This window comes from Styela clava, chromosome 8, assembly GCF_964204865.1.
Source record: "Styela clava chromosome 8, kaStyClav1.hap1.2, whole genome shotgun sequence".
Taxonomy (NCBI): domain Eukaryota; kingdom Metazoa; phylum Chordata; class Ascidiacea; order Stolidobranchia; family Styelidae; genus Styela; species Styela clava.
Genome location: NC_135257.1, coordinates 6,519,728 through 6,535,010, shown reverse-complemented (window position 1 = coordinate 6,535,010; position 15,283 = coordinate 6,519,728). Strand labels below are relative to the sequence as shown.

The 15,283-nt window shown below is 34.1% G+C and overlaps 1 protein-coding gene across 1 annotated transcript; it reads right to left on the bottom strand.

Moving 5' to 3' along the window:
- Nucleotides 1–1,563: 1,563 nt before the first annotated feature.
- LOC120346257 (phosphatidylinositol 4,5-bisphosphate 3-kinase catalytic subunit gamma isoform-like) lies at nucleotides 1,564–14,849 on the bottom strand. Its single transcript, XM_039415960.2, has 20 exons — nucleotides 14,721–14,849; nucleotides 13,783–13,999; nucleotides 12,667–12,845; nucleotides 11,972–12,205; nucleotides 11,330–11,428; nucleotides 10,945–11,092; nucleotides 10,412–10,619; nucleotides 9,642–9,780; nucleotides 8,889–9,077; nucleotides 8,234–8,378; nucleotides 7,667–7,857; nucleotides 7,262–7,385; nucleotides 6,849–6,968; nucleotides 6,063–6,308; nucleotides 5,381–5,619; nucleotides 4,842–4,972; nucleotides 3,919–4,131; nucleotides 3,468–3,661; nucleotides 3,005–3,133; nucleotides 1,564–2,765 (listed from the first exon to the last, which is right to left on the bottom strand). The coding sequence occupies exons 2-20, from the start codon at nucleotides 13,981–13,983 to the stop codon at nucleotides 2,631–2,633; spliced, it is 3,264 nt and encodes a 1,087-aa protein (XP_039271894.2). The 5' UTR covers nucleotides 13,984–13,999; nucleotides 14,721–14,849; the 3' UTR covers nucleotides 1,564–2,630.
- Nucleotides 14,850–15,283: the final 434 nt, after the last annotated feature.

Sequence of the window (15,283 nt, the reverse complement as noted above, 5' to 3'; positions counted from 1 at the left end):
TATGGCATTTACTCGTGATACGGCCTTGTTTAACTCTAGTTTATTATATAATATAGTGAGTGATTACCCTCAAGCCTTTCGAGCGGGTAGGGCAGCTGCTCAGCTATGTACGCTCCACCCCCGCGGAACGGTAACTGGTATTTTAGCGGCACATTTTCTGGTACCACGAAGTTTTATTATCATAACCTTGGACTTCTTAATGTTTTCAAATTCAAGCTATTATCAAATATACTTGCTTATTATTACAATTTTATAGATTATGCAGATTTTCAAAATGTCACCCGTGACGTTATTTGATATGACATCATAATGCATTCAATAATCATCATGACGATATGATTGAATTCGGTTTAAGTGATATCTGTAACTAAGAGAACGGTATTTTTTGGTCGAGGGGGCGGAACTCGCGCAATCTTTGTCTGATGGACGAAGTTCATAGCCACCCGCGGTCGTCTACTCTAAGAAGTATTATATTCCTAAAGTTGCGATCTTTCGATTCAAGTAACACCAAAGGAAAAAAAAATTACCCAAACTTTATTGAGCGTTCAGCATGCAATTCATATGTTAAAACAGTTGAGATTTATTCATGGCTATTTCAAAAAACCTGTTTTGTTATTGAGATATTTTATTACTTGAACATTGCCGCGAATTGGTTTGTAAAAACTGTAAAGAATGAACATGTAACTAGAAAAATAAGCGCAAACTTTTCTTCATTTGAAATCCATTTACCGAAAATGGAATCATTCTTTATTATTTGCATACCACGAAGAACATTAATTACTTTACTATAGCGTTGAAGTTATTATACTTGAATATAAATAATTTTTAAATGAGTCAATTGACTAAGCCTCGGCCAGTGTTATTGCAATTAAGCGACATTTGAGCATGGTTTATGATTGTCGACCAAGTGGATTATTAACGGTAAAAGTTAGCTTAAGAGCCGTTACAAAATCCATAATATCAAAATGAAATATGACAACACAAAATATCGAATATATTACTTGCGGATAATTTCTTATTTTCAGACCGCAAATTACTGGATTGACAAATAAACATGGGTATTAAAATCCAGGGAGGTTGGTTCAGTGAAATATACAGAAGTACGGAAAAAATAAGTTACCTTCCAGAAAGATATGGAGCAAACGCAACTAGAGTCTTTGGCACACATATTTACTACCTATTGGAGGTAAAGTTTGCTGAGAAAAGAGCAAACATAGACAATGTTTCTGCCTTATCAAGTTTATATAGTTTGCTAAGATGATTAGTACGAACTGATAGAAAATTTAATCCACGATGATAAAAATTCAAGGAGGTTGAATACTAAACATGAATATTACTTTCGTTGTAGATTGCCTTTCTTTTTTGAATCAGGACAAAGACTTTTCTCTGTTCCATCGACTAAATTCGGATCAGCTGTGGCATTTTTATCACGGAGCGAAACTAACCCTTTTCGTCATTGATTATGTGACTGGCGAACTTACGTGTCATTACCTAGGAAAGACGGCCAAAAAGTTTGTAGTTGCAGTAAAACGAGGTATGTCTTTTGTTACCTATTAAATAGTCGACGATATTTGAACAACACGATATTGATATGATAAATTTTCTTTACATTTTGAAGGTGACTGGTACGCCGCACGCTTGACATATCCCGGCGAGGGGAAATATTCTCTTCTCGGAGTTACGGTATCTCCTGGATTTGAAATGAAAGATAATTACGAACCAACGGCTGAAGAATTGATTACAATGTATCCTAAACACAAGAAAGTTATCAAGTCATTGACGAGAAAGTAGCAAGAGTGCACAATATACAAAATAAAACCGAGTTGCTGCGATTTGACAAACTTTATCAATATCTGCAATAAAAGATTTCCAAATATATACAAGTCCGTCTGAAGTTCATGTATTAAATCTGCACTTTAGGATGACTAGTATGTAAAAGGTTATGTTGTGTTCAGAAGATAAGGACAAAAATTGGAAATACAATAAAAAGGTTACATTTATTTTAGAACTCGTATATTTAAAAGAATTAAAAATTTGAAAGTTGAAATGATAGAGTAAATGGAACTATCTAAATTTTCCCAAAATTCATATCAACATGTTTGTTTTGTGAATAAATCTTTGTGCTGTTGTATAAAAAAACTTATTGAAACATAAAGGCATCAAACTCAAGTATGTAAGTCTTATATTTCGTAACGATTCAACTATACAATCTCCAAAATATGTTCGCTGTGCAACAAATGTACTTCAATACCGTACTCATTTTTGGGACAAAATATAGTATGTCGAACATCCGTAGGAAAGTGGATTTTTTCATTATTTCACTGAAGGTCCGTTGTGTATAACACATGTCTGGCAAACTTGAAAAAAAAACGAACTCAAAACTACGGAACATAGCAACACCACAGAGCAAGTCGAACGGAATTCCTAAATGTACGGCAGCAATGAAATTTGCATTTCAAGTATAATATTGAATTATACGTAGCTGATGTAAAACACCAATTAAGTGCAAAGTTGGAGTAATTTCGTTTTTCATTCACATTCTATCTGATTAAATACACTTTGCAAGGTCGCGACAAACGTTTTGCATAGTCAAATTTCAACATGTTTCGCTTTTTTGAACAAAATCCCATTCATGAATTTCCTGAATGCATAATTGAATGCATAAACCAGTTAACTTGAACAGTCCAACTCTTTTTTATGACGCCACTGATTTCGTTAAGAAAGTGTTCCCTTGCTTCTTTTTCACTTTGTGAAAGAATTAGAACCTGTAGAATATCAGAGACGTGAATATAGGTGAACTTTACTATGAACAATGGCTTATACATATTGATTGTGAACACAAGGTAACAAGAACTTTCCGGTGAATTGCTTAATCAAACTTCTTACAGGCCCAACGTTTATATATTGCAATTTGCAAAATTCTGATAAAAATTCACCTCTATAAAGACGAAAATGAAATTTTAGGGAAAAATAAATCATAATTTATTGCAATCAAAGGAATTACCTTTCTCAAATAATGGATGTCCCGTACAGAAGTTAGCTCTGGAATACCTGTCGCTTTCATCATATGAAATAAGTTTATGAACAATGCTGCATGTCTTCGAATGATAAGGAATGCATGCACACACGAGTCCTGTTAAAAAGTGAATTCTAACTAAGATTGAATTAAGAAAACTGGTTAAATATCGACAACAAAAGCGCCTAGTAGGCTGTTTGTGTGAAAAACAGGCACGCAAATATCTGTTGTTCCTAAACGGGAAAGTATGCTAGTCAAAACTCTCAATGAAACAACTTTGCCAAACATGAGACAAAGGTCAACGCTAGTGTTCCCGACTACCTGAGTAATTAATAAAAATCCAAATAATAAGTCACTTGAAGATGATGAAATGCACCCAACATACAAATATAAGCTAAATTTCGAGTTGCTTTTCACACATTTGACATCAAAGATTACACGCAAAACGTACCTTAAACTTTTGAAACATCGCTCCTTGTTCAGTGCCCATCACGTGTACGAAGTCAGGCGTCAACACAAACGGGACACGTTCTCGTTGAATTCCATAAAATCTTTTGGTATTCCCGAGAAAATGTCCGAAATCGATGTGGAAAAGATTGCCAGTTGTGGTTACCATTATGTTGTCATTATGTCTGTCGCCAATACCTAGAAATGGTAATGTTATAAAACTTAAAAATTAAGGTGTATTTCCTCCACATGTAGGCTACACACATGTAAATCTTACGCAAAACACGCTCTGCCGTTCATCGCTAGCAATACCCGGCAAACGTTTGACCAATGATATCGAAAATGCTCTTGTCAATTGACGATTTTCTGGAAGTTATGACCAGGTTAGCGATTTAGCCTTGGTGCGTTGACCGTAACTGTACCGCCATTATTGGTTAAAATCAATCGAAATTTACCCAAAACATATGTTGCTACACAATAGCCTGCGCATGATAACATAAATATGTTGACTGCTTCCTGCATTTTTGATGGGGTTGGATTTTTGTCTTCCATCCACTTCTTGAGTACCTCATCTTTGAACGAACCTCTAATTAACCCTCCAAATTCTTTTTGAATTGACGCTACAGTTGTGGCATTTGGAACAACTTGAATTAAGCCATGAAGTAAACCTGAAATACGTGTTGCAATCTCATTAATTAGATGTACAGGCATACAGTGCGCACAGAGAGAGATTCAAACCATATATCGACATGGCTTATACTCGAAAAAAAAACTATTATTTGATCTCGCAAATAACGTAGTCAGGTGGGGGTCAGAAAAACATATTGAAAAAGTCTTAGGCCGCGCCCACTAGAAGTATGTATGGCAGCGGTTCTCAGTCGGAGGCCCGTGGCCCCTCAAAGGGACCACAGAGCAGAGTGGGGGGCCACAATGCTAGACGCAAAACTGATTTTACTTTTCACTTTACAAAAAAATTCCCCGTTCTTTCCTGTTTCATTGCTTGATAAGGTTGTTTCACATACTGTTTACTTACACTTTGTTGAGCATGAATCGTTTGAACATAATGGGATTTGGAATCTACCAATTAAAATAACAATAGAAATACCATTGGAATGATAAACAGGGGCCATGAGTGCTAAAAGCCTCCGAAATGGAGACTTGAGCCATAAAAGGCTGAGAACCTCTGATATATATAAACTACACGAGACCCCTAACGTGATTCGAATCGAAATACAAAGCAGATTTGTGGAAGTCTATAGCTCCATATTTCGTATATTTGAGGATACATATAGATACGTAATTGAGAATAGGTACTTTTGGTAATTCAAGATGTTCTACTTTTGTGATATTATATATACTTTGTGACTAAATACCTTACCCGTGCTGATACAACCATATGGAAGCAAATACAAATCTAGTCCTTCTTCTTGCCATAGCTGATTCATCAATTGTAGCATTTGTAACGTTAACATGTCTTGTCGAAGATCATCCCCTTGCTTGAACATTATTCTGAATGTACATCATGAAATTTATTCTGATTTTATCTTCTTTTGATGATTTTCATGATTCATATTTAAAACTGTATTGTGCTGACGTCACGTATTGGTGTTTTGGCTGTTGTTCTATGACGTCATATTCATTTAAGCGTAGCCCAACTTGCCAATTAGTCCGTGAGTTTATGATGCATGCTGCTCTAGCAATACTGTCATTTAAATAAGGGAGGGGAATTTTTAAATTTAAATGTGGAAGGTTTTTTGCTTCACTCCGACAAATTGTGTTCTGAGATACCGAGTTGTCCATAGCAACGTCTCTAGTAATCTTAATAATTACGAGACACTGGCTTGTATATTTAGTTTTGATTATTCTTTGATAACCATGCTAGATAAAACAATGCATATATTTAGATACTGTGCCTACCTTATAGTTTTATCTTGTTCAGAAATAACGTTTTTGTCAAAATTTTCAAACTCCAGCCACAATGGTTTCTTTTTCGAATCCATAACTTTCGATTTCTCTACAATTAGTCTACCGAGAGTTATACGTGGATCATAAGGAGCCTGGAAGCTGTCAGGAAAATCACCAACATTTCGTAACTCCTCACGTAACAATTCGGCCATTTTGCTTCCCCCAAGTCCGTGTCGCAACTTGGAAACAACCTGAAAAAAAAAAAAAAAATTACAACGCACTTAAAATATCGTTATCACGAAGTACAATAACTATACCTTAGGTCAGAATATGATCAAATAAGGTCTCTAACGGTATTGAATATAATCAAGTACTACGAAGTGGTAATTCCAAATTTATGAAGTATCAAATAAAGTGAAACATTTATCATCTATAACAAGAGAGCTATGCTCAAATATAGTGACACGTAGCGCCACCTATTGGCAATAATTTTGATGACGTCATAGCAAAAAAAAAAAATAATAGCCTTCTGAAGAAAATTTTTATCCTCAACCACTGAAAATTTCAAAGTAATTGGTCCAGTAATCAAAGAGAAAAGCTACTTTTTAAAAACGTGTCAAAGAACAAGAACAACAACAACAACATAATATTGAAACGATCGCTATGTCCACTACGTGTCCAATAAAACACTTACATTAAGAGAAATAGTCTTCAGGCATCCAATAGCTTTAGCTTGGTCAGATAATTTGATGATCATATCTTTTCCACATCCACGTAAATATGCTTCAAGAAGGACTGAGTATCGATGACTGACATGAGGATTTTCCATTTCCGATCTCAGAAACCAGAAAAAGTAATGTCCGATTCGTTTGCTTTTAAGACTTCTGGTCAATAGAAATCTTGCCAGAGCGCTGTCGTGGTATGGTTCAAACTTTAAAGCCTGTAAAGGTAAATTTTTATTAATGCATATATATTTAATAGAATTTATATTTTATTTATGATTCATAATTCTCAAGTTGACCAGTTACCATAGAATAGCGTAGATAATACTATATTGATTGTGAATTACTGTGACATTTCAAGATGCATATCCCGCCACATCGAGAAACATCCATCTGGTGGTAACCTGACGTGCACAAGATAAAAACACTGAGAAATGCTCGCGCGAGACCGCGAATTTCGTTGCAACAGTTGGATAAAACGATTGAATTAATGATATAAACGGGTATTTGACCTGACCCTTACCATATTACAAGGCAAATGCCTAAAACATTTCATACATTACTATATACAACATACACGAAAGAATTTGTTAAGCGATGTTCTAAGTTGTCATTGTTTTTAAACATAAATTAGTTGATTCAAATGAAGTATTTCTGTAACATTCAGAAACATTACATGCTATTTCATAAATTGAATGCTGAATGGTAATATTAAAATTTATATTCAATCGGATATTCTATATATTAAAGGGTCCTACCTGTGTGAGTTGTAATAAATAAGCAAGCAACTTTTTATTCGTCAATTTTTTGAGTGTATTTGTGGCAAAAGCTCGAATTTTTTCATCGACAAATTGCGAATCCAGTAACTCCAATGCAACCTTGAAATCGAATAATATTATTCAATAAATACAACAATTATACTAATATAGCACACACGACAAACAATATTAGATAAAGTTAATTCGTGTGACATATTCTGTTCTTTTTTATTTTTTTTATATAAACAGCGAGCTGAAAATACTCGTATAACTTGGTTAATTTATACGAAATCGTGAACTCCATTCGCTATGATTTGCTCAGTATCTGTATAGTATAGGTTTTAGAAGTATAAACTTTAATTTATAGTCAATGAACTAACGAAAAAAAAACTATATTCATGTAGATCACGTACTTCAACAGATATTGCAGGCCATGTTTCCAGCAAACTTCTCATCTTACACATGCTTTCCAAATTTGCTGCATTGACTGATATAAGTAACTTAGGTAGTGTATTCGGGCGATTTCTACAATACAGTCTAAATGAATTTGGAAATATAGGTAAGATAATATATAGATATACCACGGTCACGTGTTTTTAGGTTACAAGATAAGGAGGTGTACACGACAACTGTTGTCATAAGCGTAACATTTTTTTTAAACAATAAATGGGGTTCTTGGGCTTATACATAATATTGTTACATTCAAATAATATTGTGAAAGTTCTCGAATGTGTTTGTAAACACAGATACAAGTTCATAACATGAAGGAAGTTCAATACATCTTCTGCAAAAATATAACCTTATAGAATAAAATATACCTATATTTGAACAATAAATCTTTGCTCTTTTTGTCCAAATCATGCAATTTATCTTGTTTTAATATTTCTTCTAATTGTCCCCACTCAGGGGATCCATGCACCGGCTCTTTTTCTGCTGTCGTATCTTCCGAGGCTGTTATTGAACTCGGTGCACCACGAGGAAATGCAACGGGGTGCATGTAAGTTTCCAACTAAAAATAATAACTAAAACTAAATAACTCCAACTAAGAATAATATTTTCGGATCTCTTTTACACATCAACGTCATACAAGTGCGAATATATGAAAAAAACTTCAAATATAAGATGAAAACTTCTCGACTTTTATCGTCGTCACAGCCTCTTATATTATTTTGTATAAATATAAAATTTATTACAATAATGCTCTTCAGAGAAATGTCAATTTATTTTTTAAAAATCAAGGGCAAAAATATGAAAATTTTTTAAATATAACATAAAAACATTTTAACTTTTCATCTGCATCACCACCTTTTCTATTATTGGATAGATACAAAATTTGTTACGATAGTCCTCTTCAGAGAGATGTACAACCATAATACATAATTTACCTCAATATGTAACTTTGTTACTGTTGTATTATTTCCACCTCCTTCATTTGGGGCCGATGTTGCAGTATGAGTTTCGAAAGAAATGTCTTCATTTTGTGACATCGGCCACATGCAAAATACTTGATTTCCAGTGAGAAGTACAGATCTGTGGTATTTGTTTTACTTATAATATTTGGATTTAACACTGGCTGAAGTATTTACTATTGAAATAGAACATATATCCCCTTTTTCACAATTTACACAATATCCATACGAAACGTAGAAATGGGAGATAGAAAGATGATTTCTCCGAGCCTTCAGTAAAATTTGAATGAATGACAAATGGTTTTAAAGGTATGACAATCAGTAGAACTTATATAAACGTCTAGTCATTGTAAGCCGCGCATATCTCTAGAATGGAATTCGGTTCCTACAGTGGACTTTTAATTTGGTAAACAAACATTTTTTGCAGGACATTACTCTTAATTCTATTAAACACATAAATGTGGTCAATGATAGAAGGTGTTAATTTTTTCTTAAGTTACTTTGATTTTTATAAATACAAAAAAAAATATTTTTGGAATATGACCAGTTTTGGGCTGAAGTTCAGGATGCGATTGAAAATGTGCTCGCTTTCAGCTTTAAACAATAGTGTAGTATTCATATGCGCATTCACCTGTGGTTCAGCAATTGCATGTTTGACCATCTAAGTACAAGGTGCTGTTCTCCATCGTTTTCTGTTGGTTTTAATCCGATTTTTACTTTTACGGATTTGGTTTTATAAATCCCAACAACATTAACGTTGATTCGCGCTTCTTTTGGAATATTTCTTATTTGAATATCAAATTTCAACCAGCAAAACCATCTAAAAAAAATATAGATATATATTTGTTTGCAAAAGATAAGCAAAAGGTGGTTTCCACAAATGTTAAAACTGATCAGTCGTTGGTTTTATCTTGTAGCGAGATTTACCCTACCCTTCACCCTACCTTGCATTTTCCAATTTTCTCATACTTCTTACATTATTTCATTTTTAAACTTCTAACCCCATTTTTATATCGCATAATGCACTTCTAAATCACGGGAAAAAATTCGACGCTCTTTACTAAGTTGACGTGCGTTAGGTGAAATTAAATATTCTTAACCGAACTCGAGATGGCGTAAAATATAAGAATACACACATATATATTATGGGCAGCTCATTAGGGCGGCGAAATGTTCAAAAAACACTGACTGAAATTGTTTCAAATCTTTCCAAAAATTAGCAAGATTTCAATTTGAATTATGCTAACAATGAATTGTAAGTGTACACCAGCTGAGCAATCTCAATCAGAAAACAACATCAAACGTTAAATTGAGTTTTTCTTTAGATAATGTTCATTCCTCATTAGAGTACATTGCGTTTAATTGCTACATTGGGCTTTCATACCTCAAAGATTCCGTAAATTTTATTGGATCGGTTTTAATCGGTGGAGCAAGTTGAAATTGACCATGATATAAGCAGGCTTCTACATAAACTTCGTCTGGTTCTTCCACAATCTCGTCTTCAATGGAAAGATAATCAAGTCCTAAAAATGAAATAACCTGTTAATCCAGTTTTCAAAATGAGAACATGCATTATTTGTCACAATGTAATACAATGTAATGGATCGTTTTGTCATTTTGTATTCCTATCAATGTTCTTATGAAAAAATTGGAGTTACGGATTTGAAATTTTCAGTGGGTAAAGATTGTATTTTCCGCCAGAAGGCTATTACTTTTATATATTTCAAAAATTTTCGTGGTCTCTGAGGAATTCGTTTTTTGTGTGTGCTGAGGAATTTGTTTTATTGTGTGTGCGATGACGCATTTTGTGGCGGTCCCGCGTTCTCGATCTAGTCAGGTGAAGTTGTGAAGGCTGCGGTACTGGTTGTCTACTATGATAGATTGCATACCCCTACTATTTTAGTTTTGCCTTCGTTTTCAATATATTTGAGCATCGTGCACTTGTTTGTTCGGGGACAATTACGATCGAAATTCGATAGCGCGTAAATGAAACAATTACGGAAACGCAGAAACATGAATCAAACTGTGTGCTCAGAGGAATACGGCAAAGCGATTCCATAAACAAAAAGATTAAAAAATCAAACGAAACTTGAGTTCTTTATCATTTATCAGCTTTTCGTTTAGTGTATTAATATCTACCATGTGGTTTCTTACCTAATATTTTAATTTGAAATTTCCTTGTCATATCCCACAAAGACAGCGCTACAATTTCGTTGTGATTTTTATTTATTATTGTGAGTTGCTGATGTTCTTCGGTTACCCCTGTTGATTCGTCGACAAGATACCAAGGATCATGATCATCGGGAATCGCGTCCTCTGATTCCATGAGTGGTGGACAGAGAGCAAGGTTTGGCTCAACGTCCTGTGTATAAATTTAAGTGTATAAAACTATAAATACCTATTAAATCATTATCTCATTATTTTTTGTAACACAAAGATATCTTACGCATCTATTGCTCACTTTTTAGCCGCCAAGGTTTATTCAACTGACGGGTAGGCTTATTAAAAATTATTTAGTTAATTTCACATGAAATAAGTGACAAATGACTAAATGAATTTGCCGGATCATACACATGGAACTAATATTGTATATTTCAAAAGTACTAGGATTAATGTGTTAATTTGGAATAGAAAGGGTAAATTTTTATGTATAAATTTCGATGTATACATGACTCAAGTTTTCGTACCCTCGATAGGCATTCTCTGATATAAACAAAGTCGATGATTCTGTAATTTCCCCAAATATAATCGTTTAATCCACAAACTTTCATCACGAATTCAGAGTACGTTGCATCTTCTGGAATTTGAAATGCTATGCGTAGAGCTGGTGCCAGGCTGGAAAATATGGAGTTTTTTTTATCCAAACGTATAAGCACAATGAGGCGATATTGGCTAACTAAATAATAACCAGCCTATTAAGCACGAATCTGTTTGAATATGTATTCATTCCCTAATTATAACTTTGATATTAGGTAAAATTAGATTACGTGATCATGTGTTTCATATTAAGTAGAATGAGGTGATCAATCTTTCAATGTACATTTATTAAATTGTAGAAATTAGTGAAGCAACCTTGCAAAAAATCTTTTCAATATTGCCGCTGGATAATCGTCCAACTTTACTGCCACTTTCGTACTGTTTTTATTTGGTCCGAATATGCATATCATAAACCTGTGAAAAATAAAATGAAACTACTTTAACCAAAAGTCACACGTTCGAACCTAGATGACATCTTGTGTTTTAATTCAGGTGAATACGTCAGATTAAACGTTACACTTTCTGGGGGTGACATAAGTTCAAAGGTAAATAAAAAACAATGCTATTCCAACATTTTGAAAAAGCTAGAATTTCACTAGTTCACTGTGCCTAAATTATTTCTTATTTTTCGGATTTCTGATAAAATATCGAGATACTTTATTTGATGCAAAATAACGAAACTTCAAAAATGAAAAGATTTTTGAAAGAAGAATACGATCACAGACGAGCTAAGAGTTATTAGGTGAAAGAACAAACTCACAGCAATGTGTCAGTATATATGTATAGTAAGAAAGGACATAATACAATTTCACTTTTTTTTTAAATGTGTCAACACTAGTTATTGAATTAGTCGTGTGTTGTATTCTAAAATCTAAATCATGGATAAATTATTATTTCCAAACCTCATGTGTATAAAACATTTCATAACAATTACATTTAGGAGAAATACGAATTTACCTTTCATCCTCAAGCTTTGATATTATGTTGGGAGGTAAAGTGCAAGTCTCTAGCGATGGTTCCATTGCATATTCAAGTGACATTCTGCCAGATATGGCTAGTCTCCTTACGTTTGTGAGTTTCCTTCTTGTCATGTATAATTCATCGTTTGCAATTGATTGGAAATTCCCCCAAATTACTCCCATTAATGACCCCAACTTTATGTTAAACATTCTTTCTTGACTTGTTTCCAGTCTAAATAGAACAAATACTGTCAAACAAGTTGATTGGTAATTCCAAAATATATGTACAAGTAATATACTTGATGTTTGTTCTATTTCGAATTCCCATGCGCTCAGGCCACTAAATTAAACCATGTGCAAAATATGGACGACCTACGTCTAACTGCGAAGATTTTTCAAACCTATATTATGGATTTGTACGGCTAAGTTTCTGGCGTAATAGAATATTTTTCAGATCAAAGACATGAAACACCCATCTAGTTTCCATTTGGCTTGTTATATTTATGTAGTTGAAAGTATACAGTGTGTCCATAACAGCTATTGATATAATGATCATATTTCCAATTGTGAGAAGACTTTATGGACACCCGTTTTATACTGGATTGAACTTAATTCTTTACGACCCGTTTCATAAATACTAGATTTGGTAGGACTGATATGAAATAAACGACAGTAAAACTTGGTGGTTCTTACCGAACAGGTGATAAGTTGAGAGACCCTTTCATTCCCGATTTCGACCACATCGATACGACACGTAGGGTCTGAAAAGTTTGTTGCAAATCGCAGATTTCTATCACGTGTCCATCCAAGATATAGGTTAGAATATATTCGATACCATCTTCCATGCCCGGGTATGTGTCGAACATCTTGGTCTAAAAATAAGCGATAATGATTTGGATTCGTGTTTGCTTTTTTCAGTTTGGTGTAGAAATATCGGATTGATGCCACATTCAATAGGAGATTTATTATATGACATTTTATCTCTCGGATGCATCAAAATCTTGGATAAATGGCGCTTTCAACGAGTGACGTTAAGTAATTGAAAAATCGGGGTTCTAGAACATTGTTAGCGGTTTACTAAATACTCCCGAAGTATGTGAACCAAGATGGCGGACACCGGAACGTAGTATTTGTACCAGGTTAGGGTTAGGCAATAATTTCGGGTACAAATACTACGGGAGTCACTTGGTTAGTCCCCAAACTTAAAATTATGGCCTAACCCTGACCTGGTACACATACGTTCCTGTGTCCGCCATCTGGGTTCACATACTTCGGGGGTACCGTATATTTGATAATGGGAAAAGACCCATACATCTTCTCGATGTATTCAATGGCTAACTGGATTTGGACATGGCATTATTGGTCTCAGCGAAGTGATTCATAGTACTGCTAATACTATAAACCTATATCTAACTCGTACATATGTACATCGATTTATGATTATCAGCATTTATATTGCTCCTATACGCACCCATCCTCTGGTTCAGTTTTGATGATACGAATTATTGTTATTTTTTAATACAGAAATCAGAAAATCACTTGCTGAACTCAAGTTAATATTCGAGTTGACAATTTTTTGCAATATTTTCATTCAACTGGTAATTAATTTTAATAAAATTCTTCAAATTTTGTGTAATTTTGAACATTTGGCTATCGAAAAAGCGTGTTTTATACGCAATCCATCTGCATCCCATAATAGTCAAGTTGGAAATCTATAGGTTCATTTATTGTACAAGTGTTATAATACTGTCAAATTCAGTGAATTTTTTAAATATTCTACTGCTCTAATATATCGAAAATTGCTCTCACCAAAGCTTGCTCTTTGATTTGTTCAACTGTGTGATTTCCAATACATTTCAGCGTCATCACTCTTCCATTTGGTAAGTTGAAATCTACTGTCAATGTCCGAATTACAGAGAAAAATCCTTTTGGCACTCTTTCAAACGAAGCTTTCCGAACAACACGTGACTTTTTCCTCCATGCATCACTGTCTTTCTTGCTTTTATCCATGGTGAGTGTTCTTATACTGTTTTTTAGAAAAGTAATTATGGAAGATATTTTTACTCCATTTTGGTAGAGCGGGGATGCTAAATATAAATAAGCAGGAATACTGCAATAAAATAAAAATAGTAAAATATGGGCAGGTCGCGTGGCAGTGGAATCAAATACTTCCGAGAACTAAGTTGATGCTGTCTGCATGTATCGTAAAAATGTCTCCAATATGTCGCGGGCGAATCTATTCGTCAAAAGTCGTCAAAGATGATTGATTACAATAGTTTAGCTTCAAAACACATTCAGGCCTTCAAATATATGATTTTCAATTGCAGACTTGTACTATTCCGTTCAGTGTTTCATATTAAAAGTTGACTATGAAAATTGTAAAAGCACTTCGTCCACCAAGCATATTTTAATATCGTTTAAATTTTGTAATTTCAAAAAGAACTTGCTGAGGTTTTGTATTAGATATTTAATGTTACATTCATCATCTTGGCTCACTTGAAATAATTGTTAAATATTTCCCAACAAGACATAATTTTTGTTCCAGATATCGTTTTTTATCGGTTCATCGTTTAATGCCATTTTCATATTATCATGGTACACTGGCACCCTCAGTACTAATTTAATACGACTTAACTAACTAACTATGATAAAATGTTTTCAAAAAGCAACTGGTGAAACGTTTGAATAACTGAATATTGTCGTTTATAATTTATCACCCTACTTACAGTAAGAATATACAATATTACCGCTCATGAAACTATAGTTAAAAGTCACTCCATTGAATTCCTGCACAGTATAGTATTCCTGTTATGACCAACTGCACTCAGAGAACTTTTGCTCTGCTGAATATAAATGAGGCTATTCCTGCTGTACAGGTTGTGCGAAGCTTGTGCGATGTCTGTGCTAGCTGTGGATCATTGACAGTGTTGCCGAATGATAATACGCGGTCTATACTCATACAGGAAGTGACGTCATTTTAGCTTCCTGATCAGGTTTCTCGTTTGTAGAAGGAAGAATGAACGCCTGTTGTTTGGTATTGTCATTTCCAACAATATTTAGGATGTCGATTTCTCATCAGACTATATAGATATACTATCAAGCTCGGCTTGTAGTTCTTGGTTAATATCCTGATTGGTTTAACCTTAGAAATATAAGGCTTTCCTCAAGTGGTTGAAATTTAGTAACGGTCGATGATATTCGAACAGTTGTTGACAACACCGGCGAAAGTGACTGATATTAATAATGTCAATTTTTACAGATTTTAAAAAAAATTAGCCAAAGAAGTACAAGACACGTTAAACCAGGACAA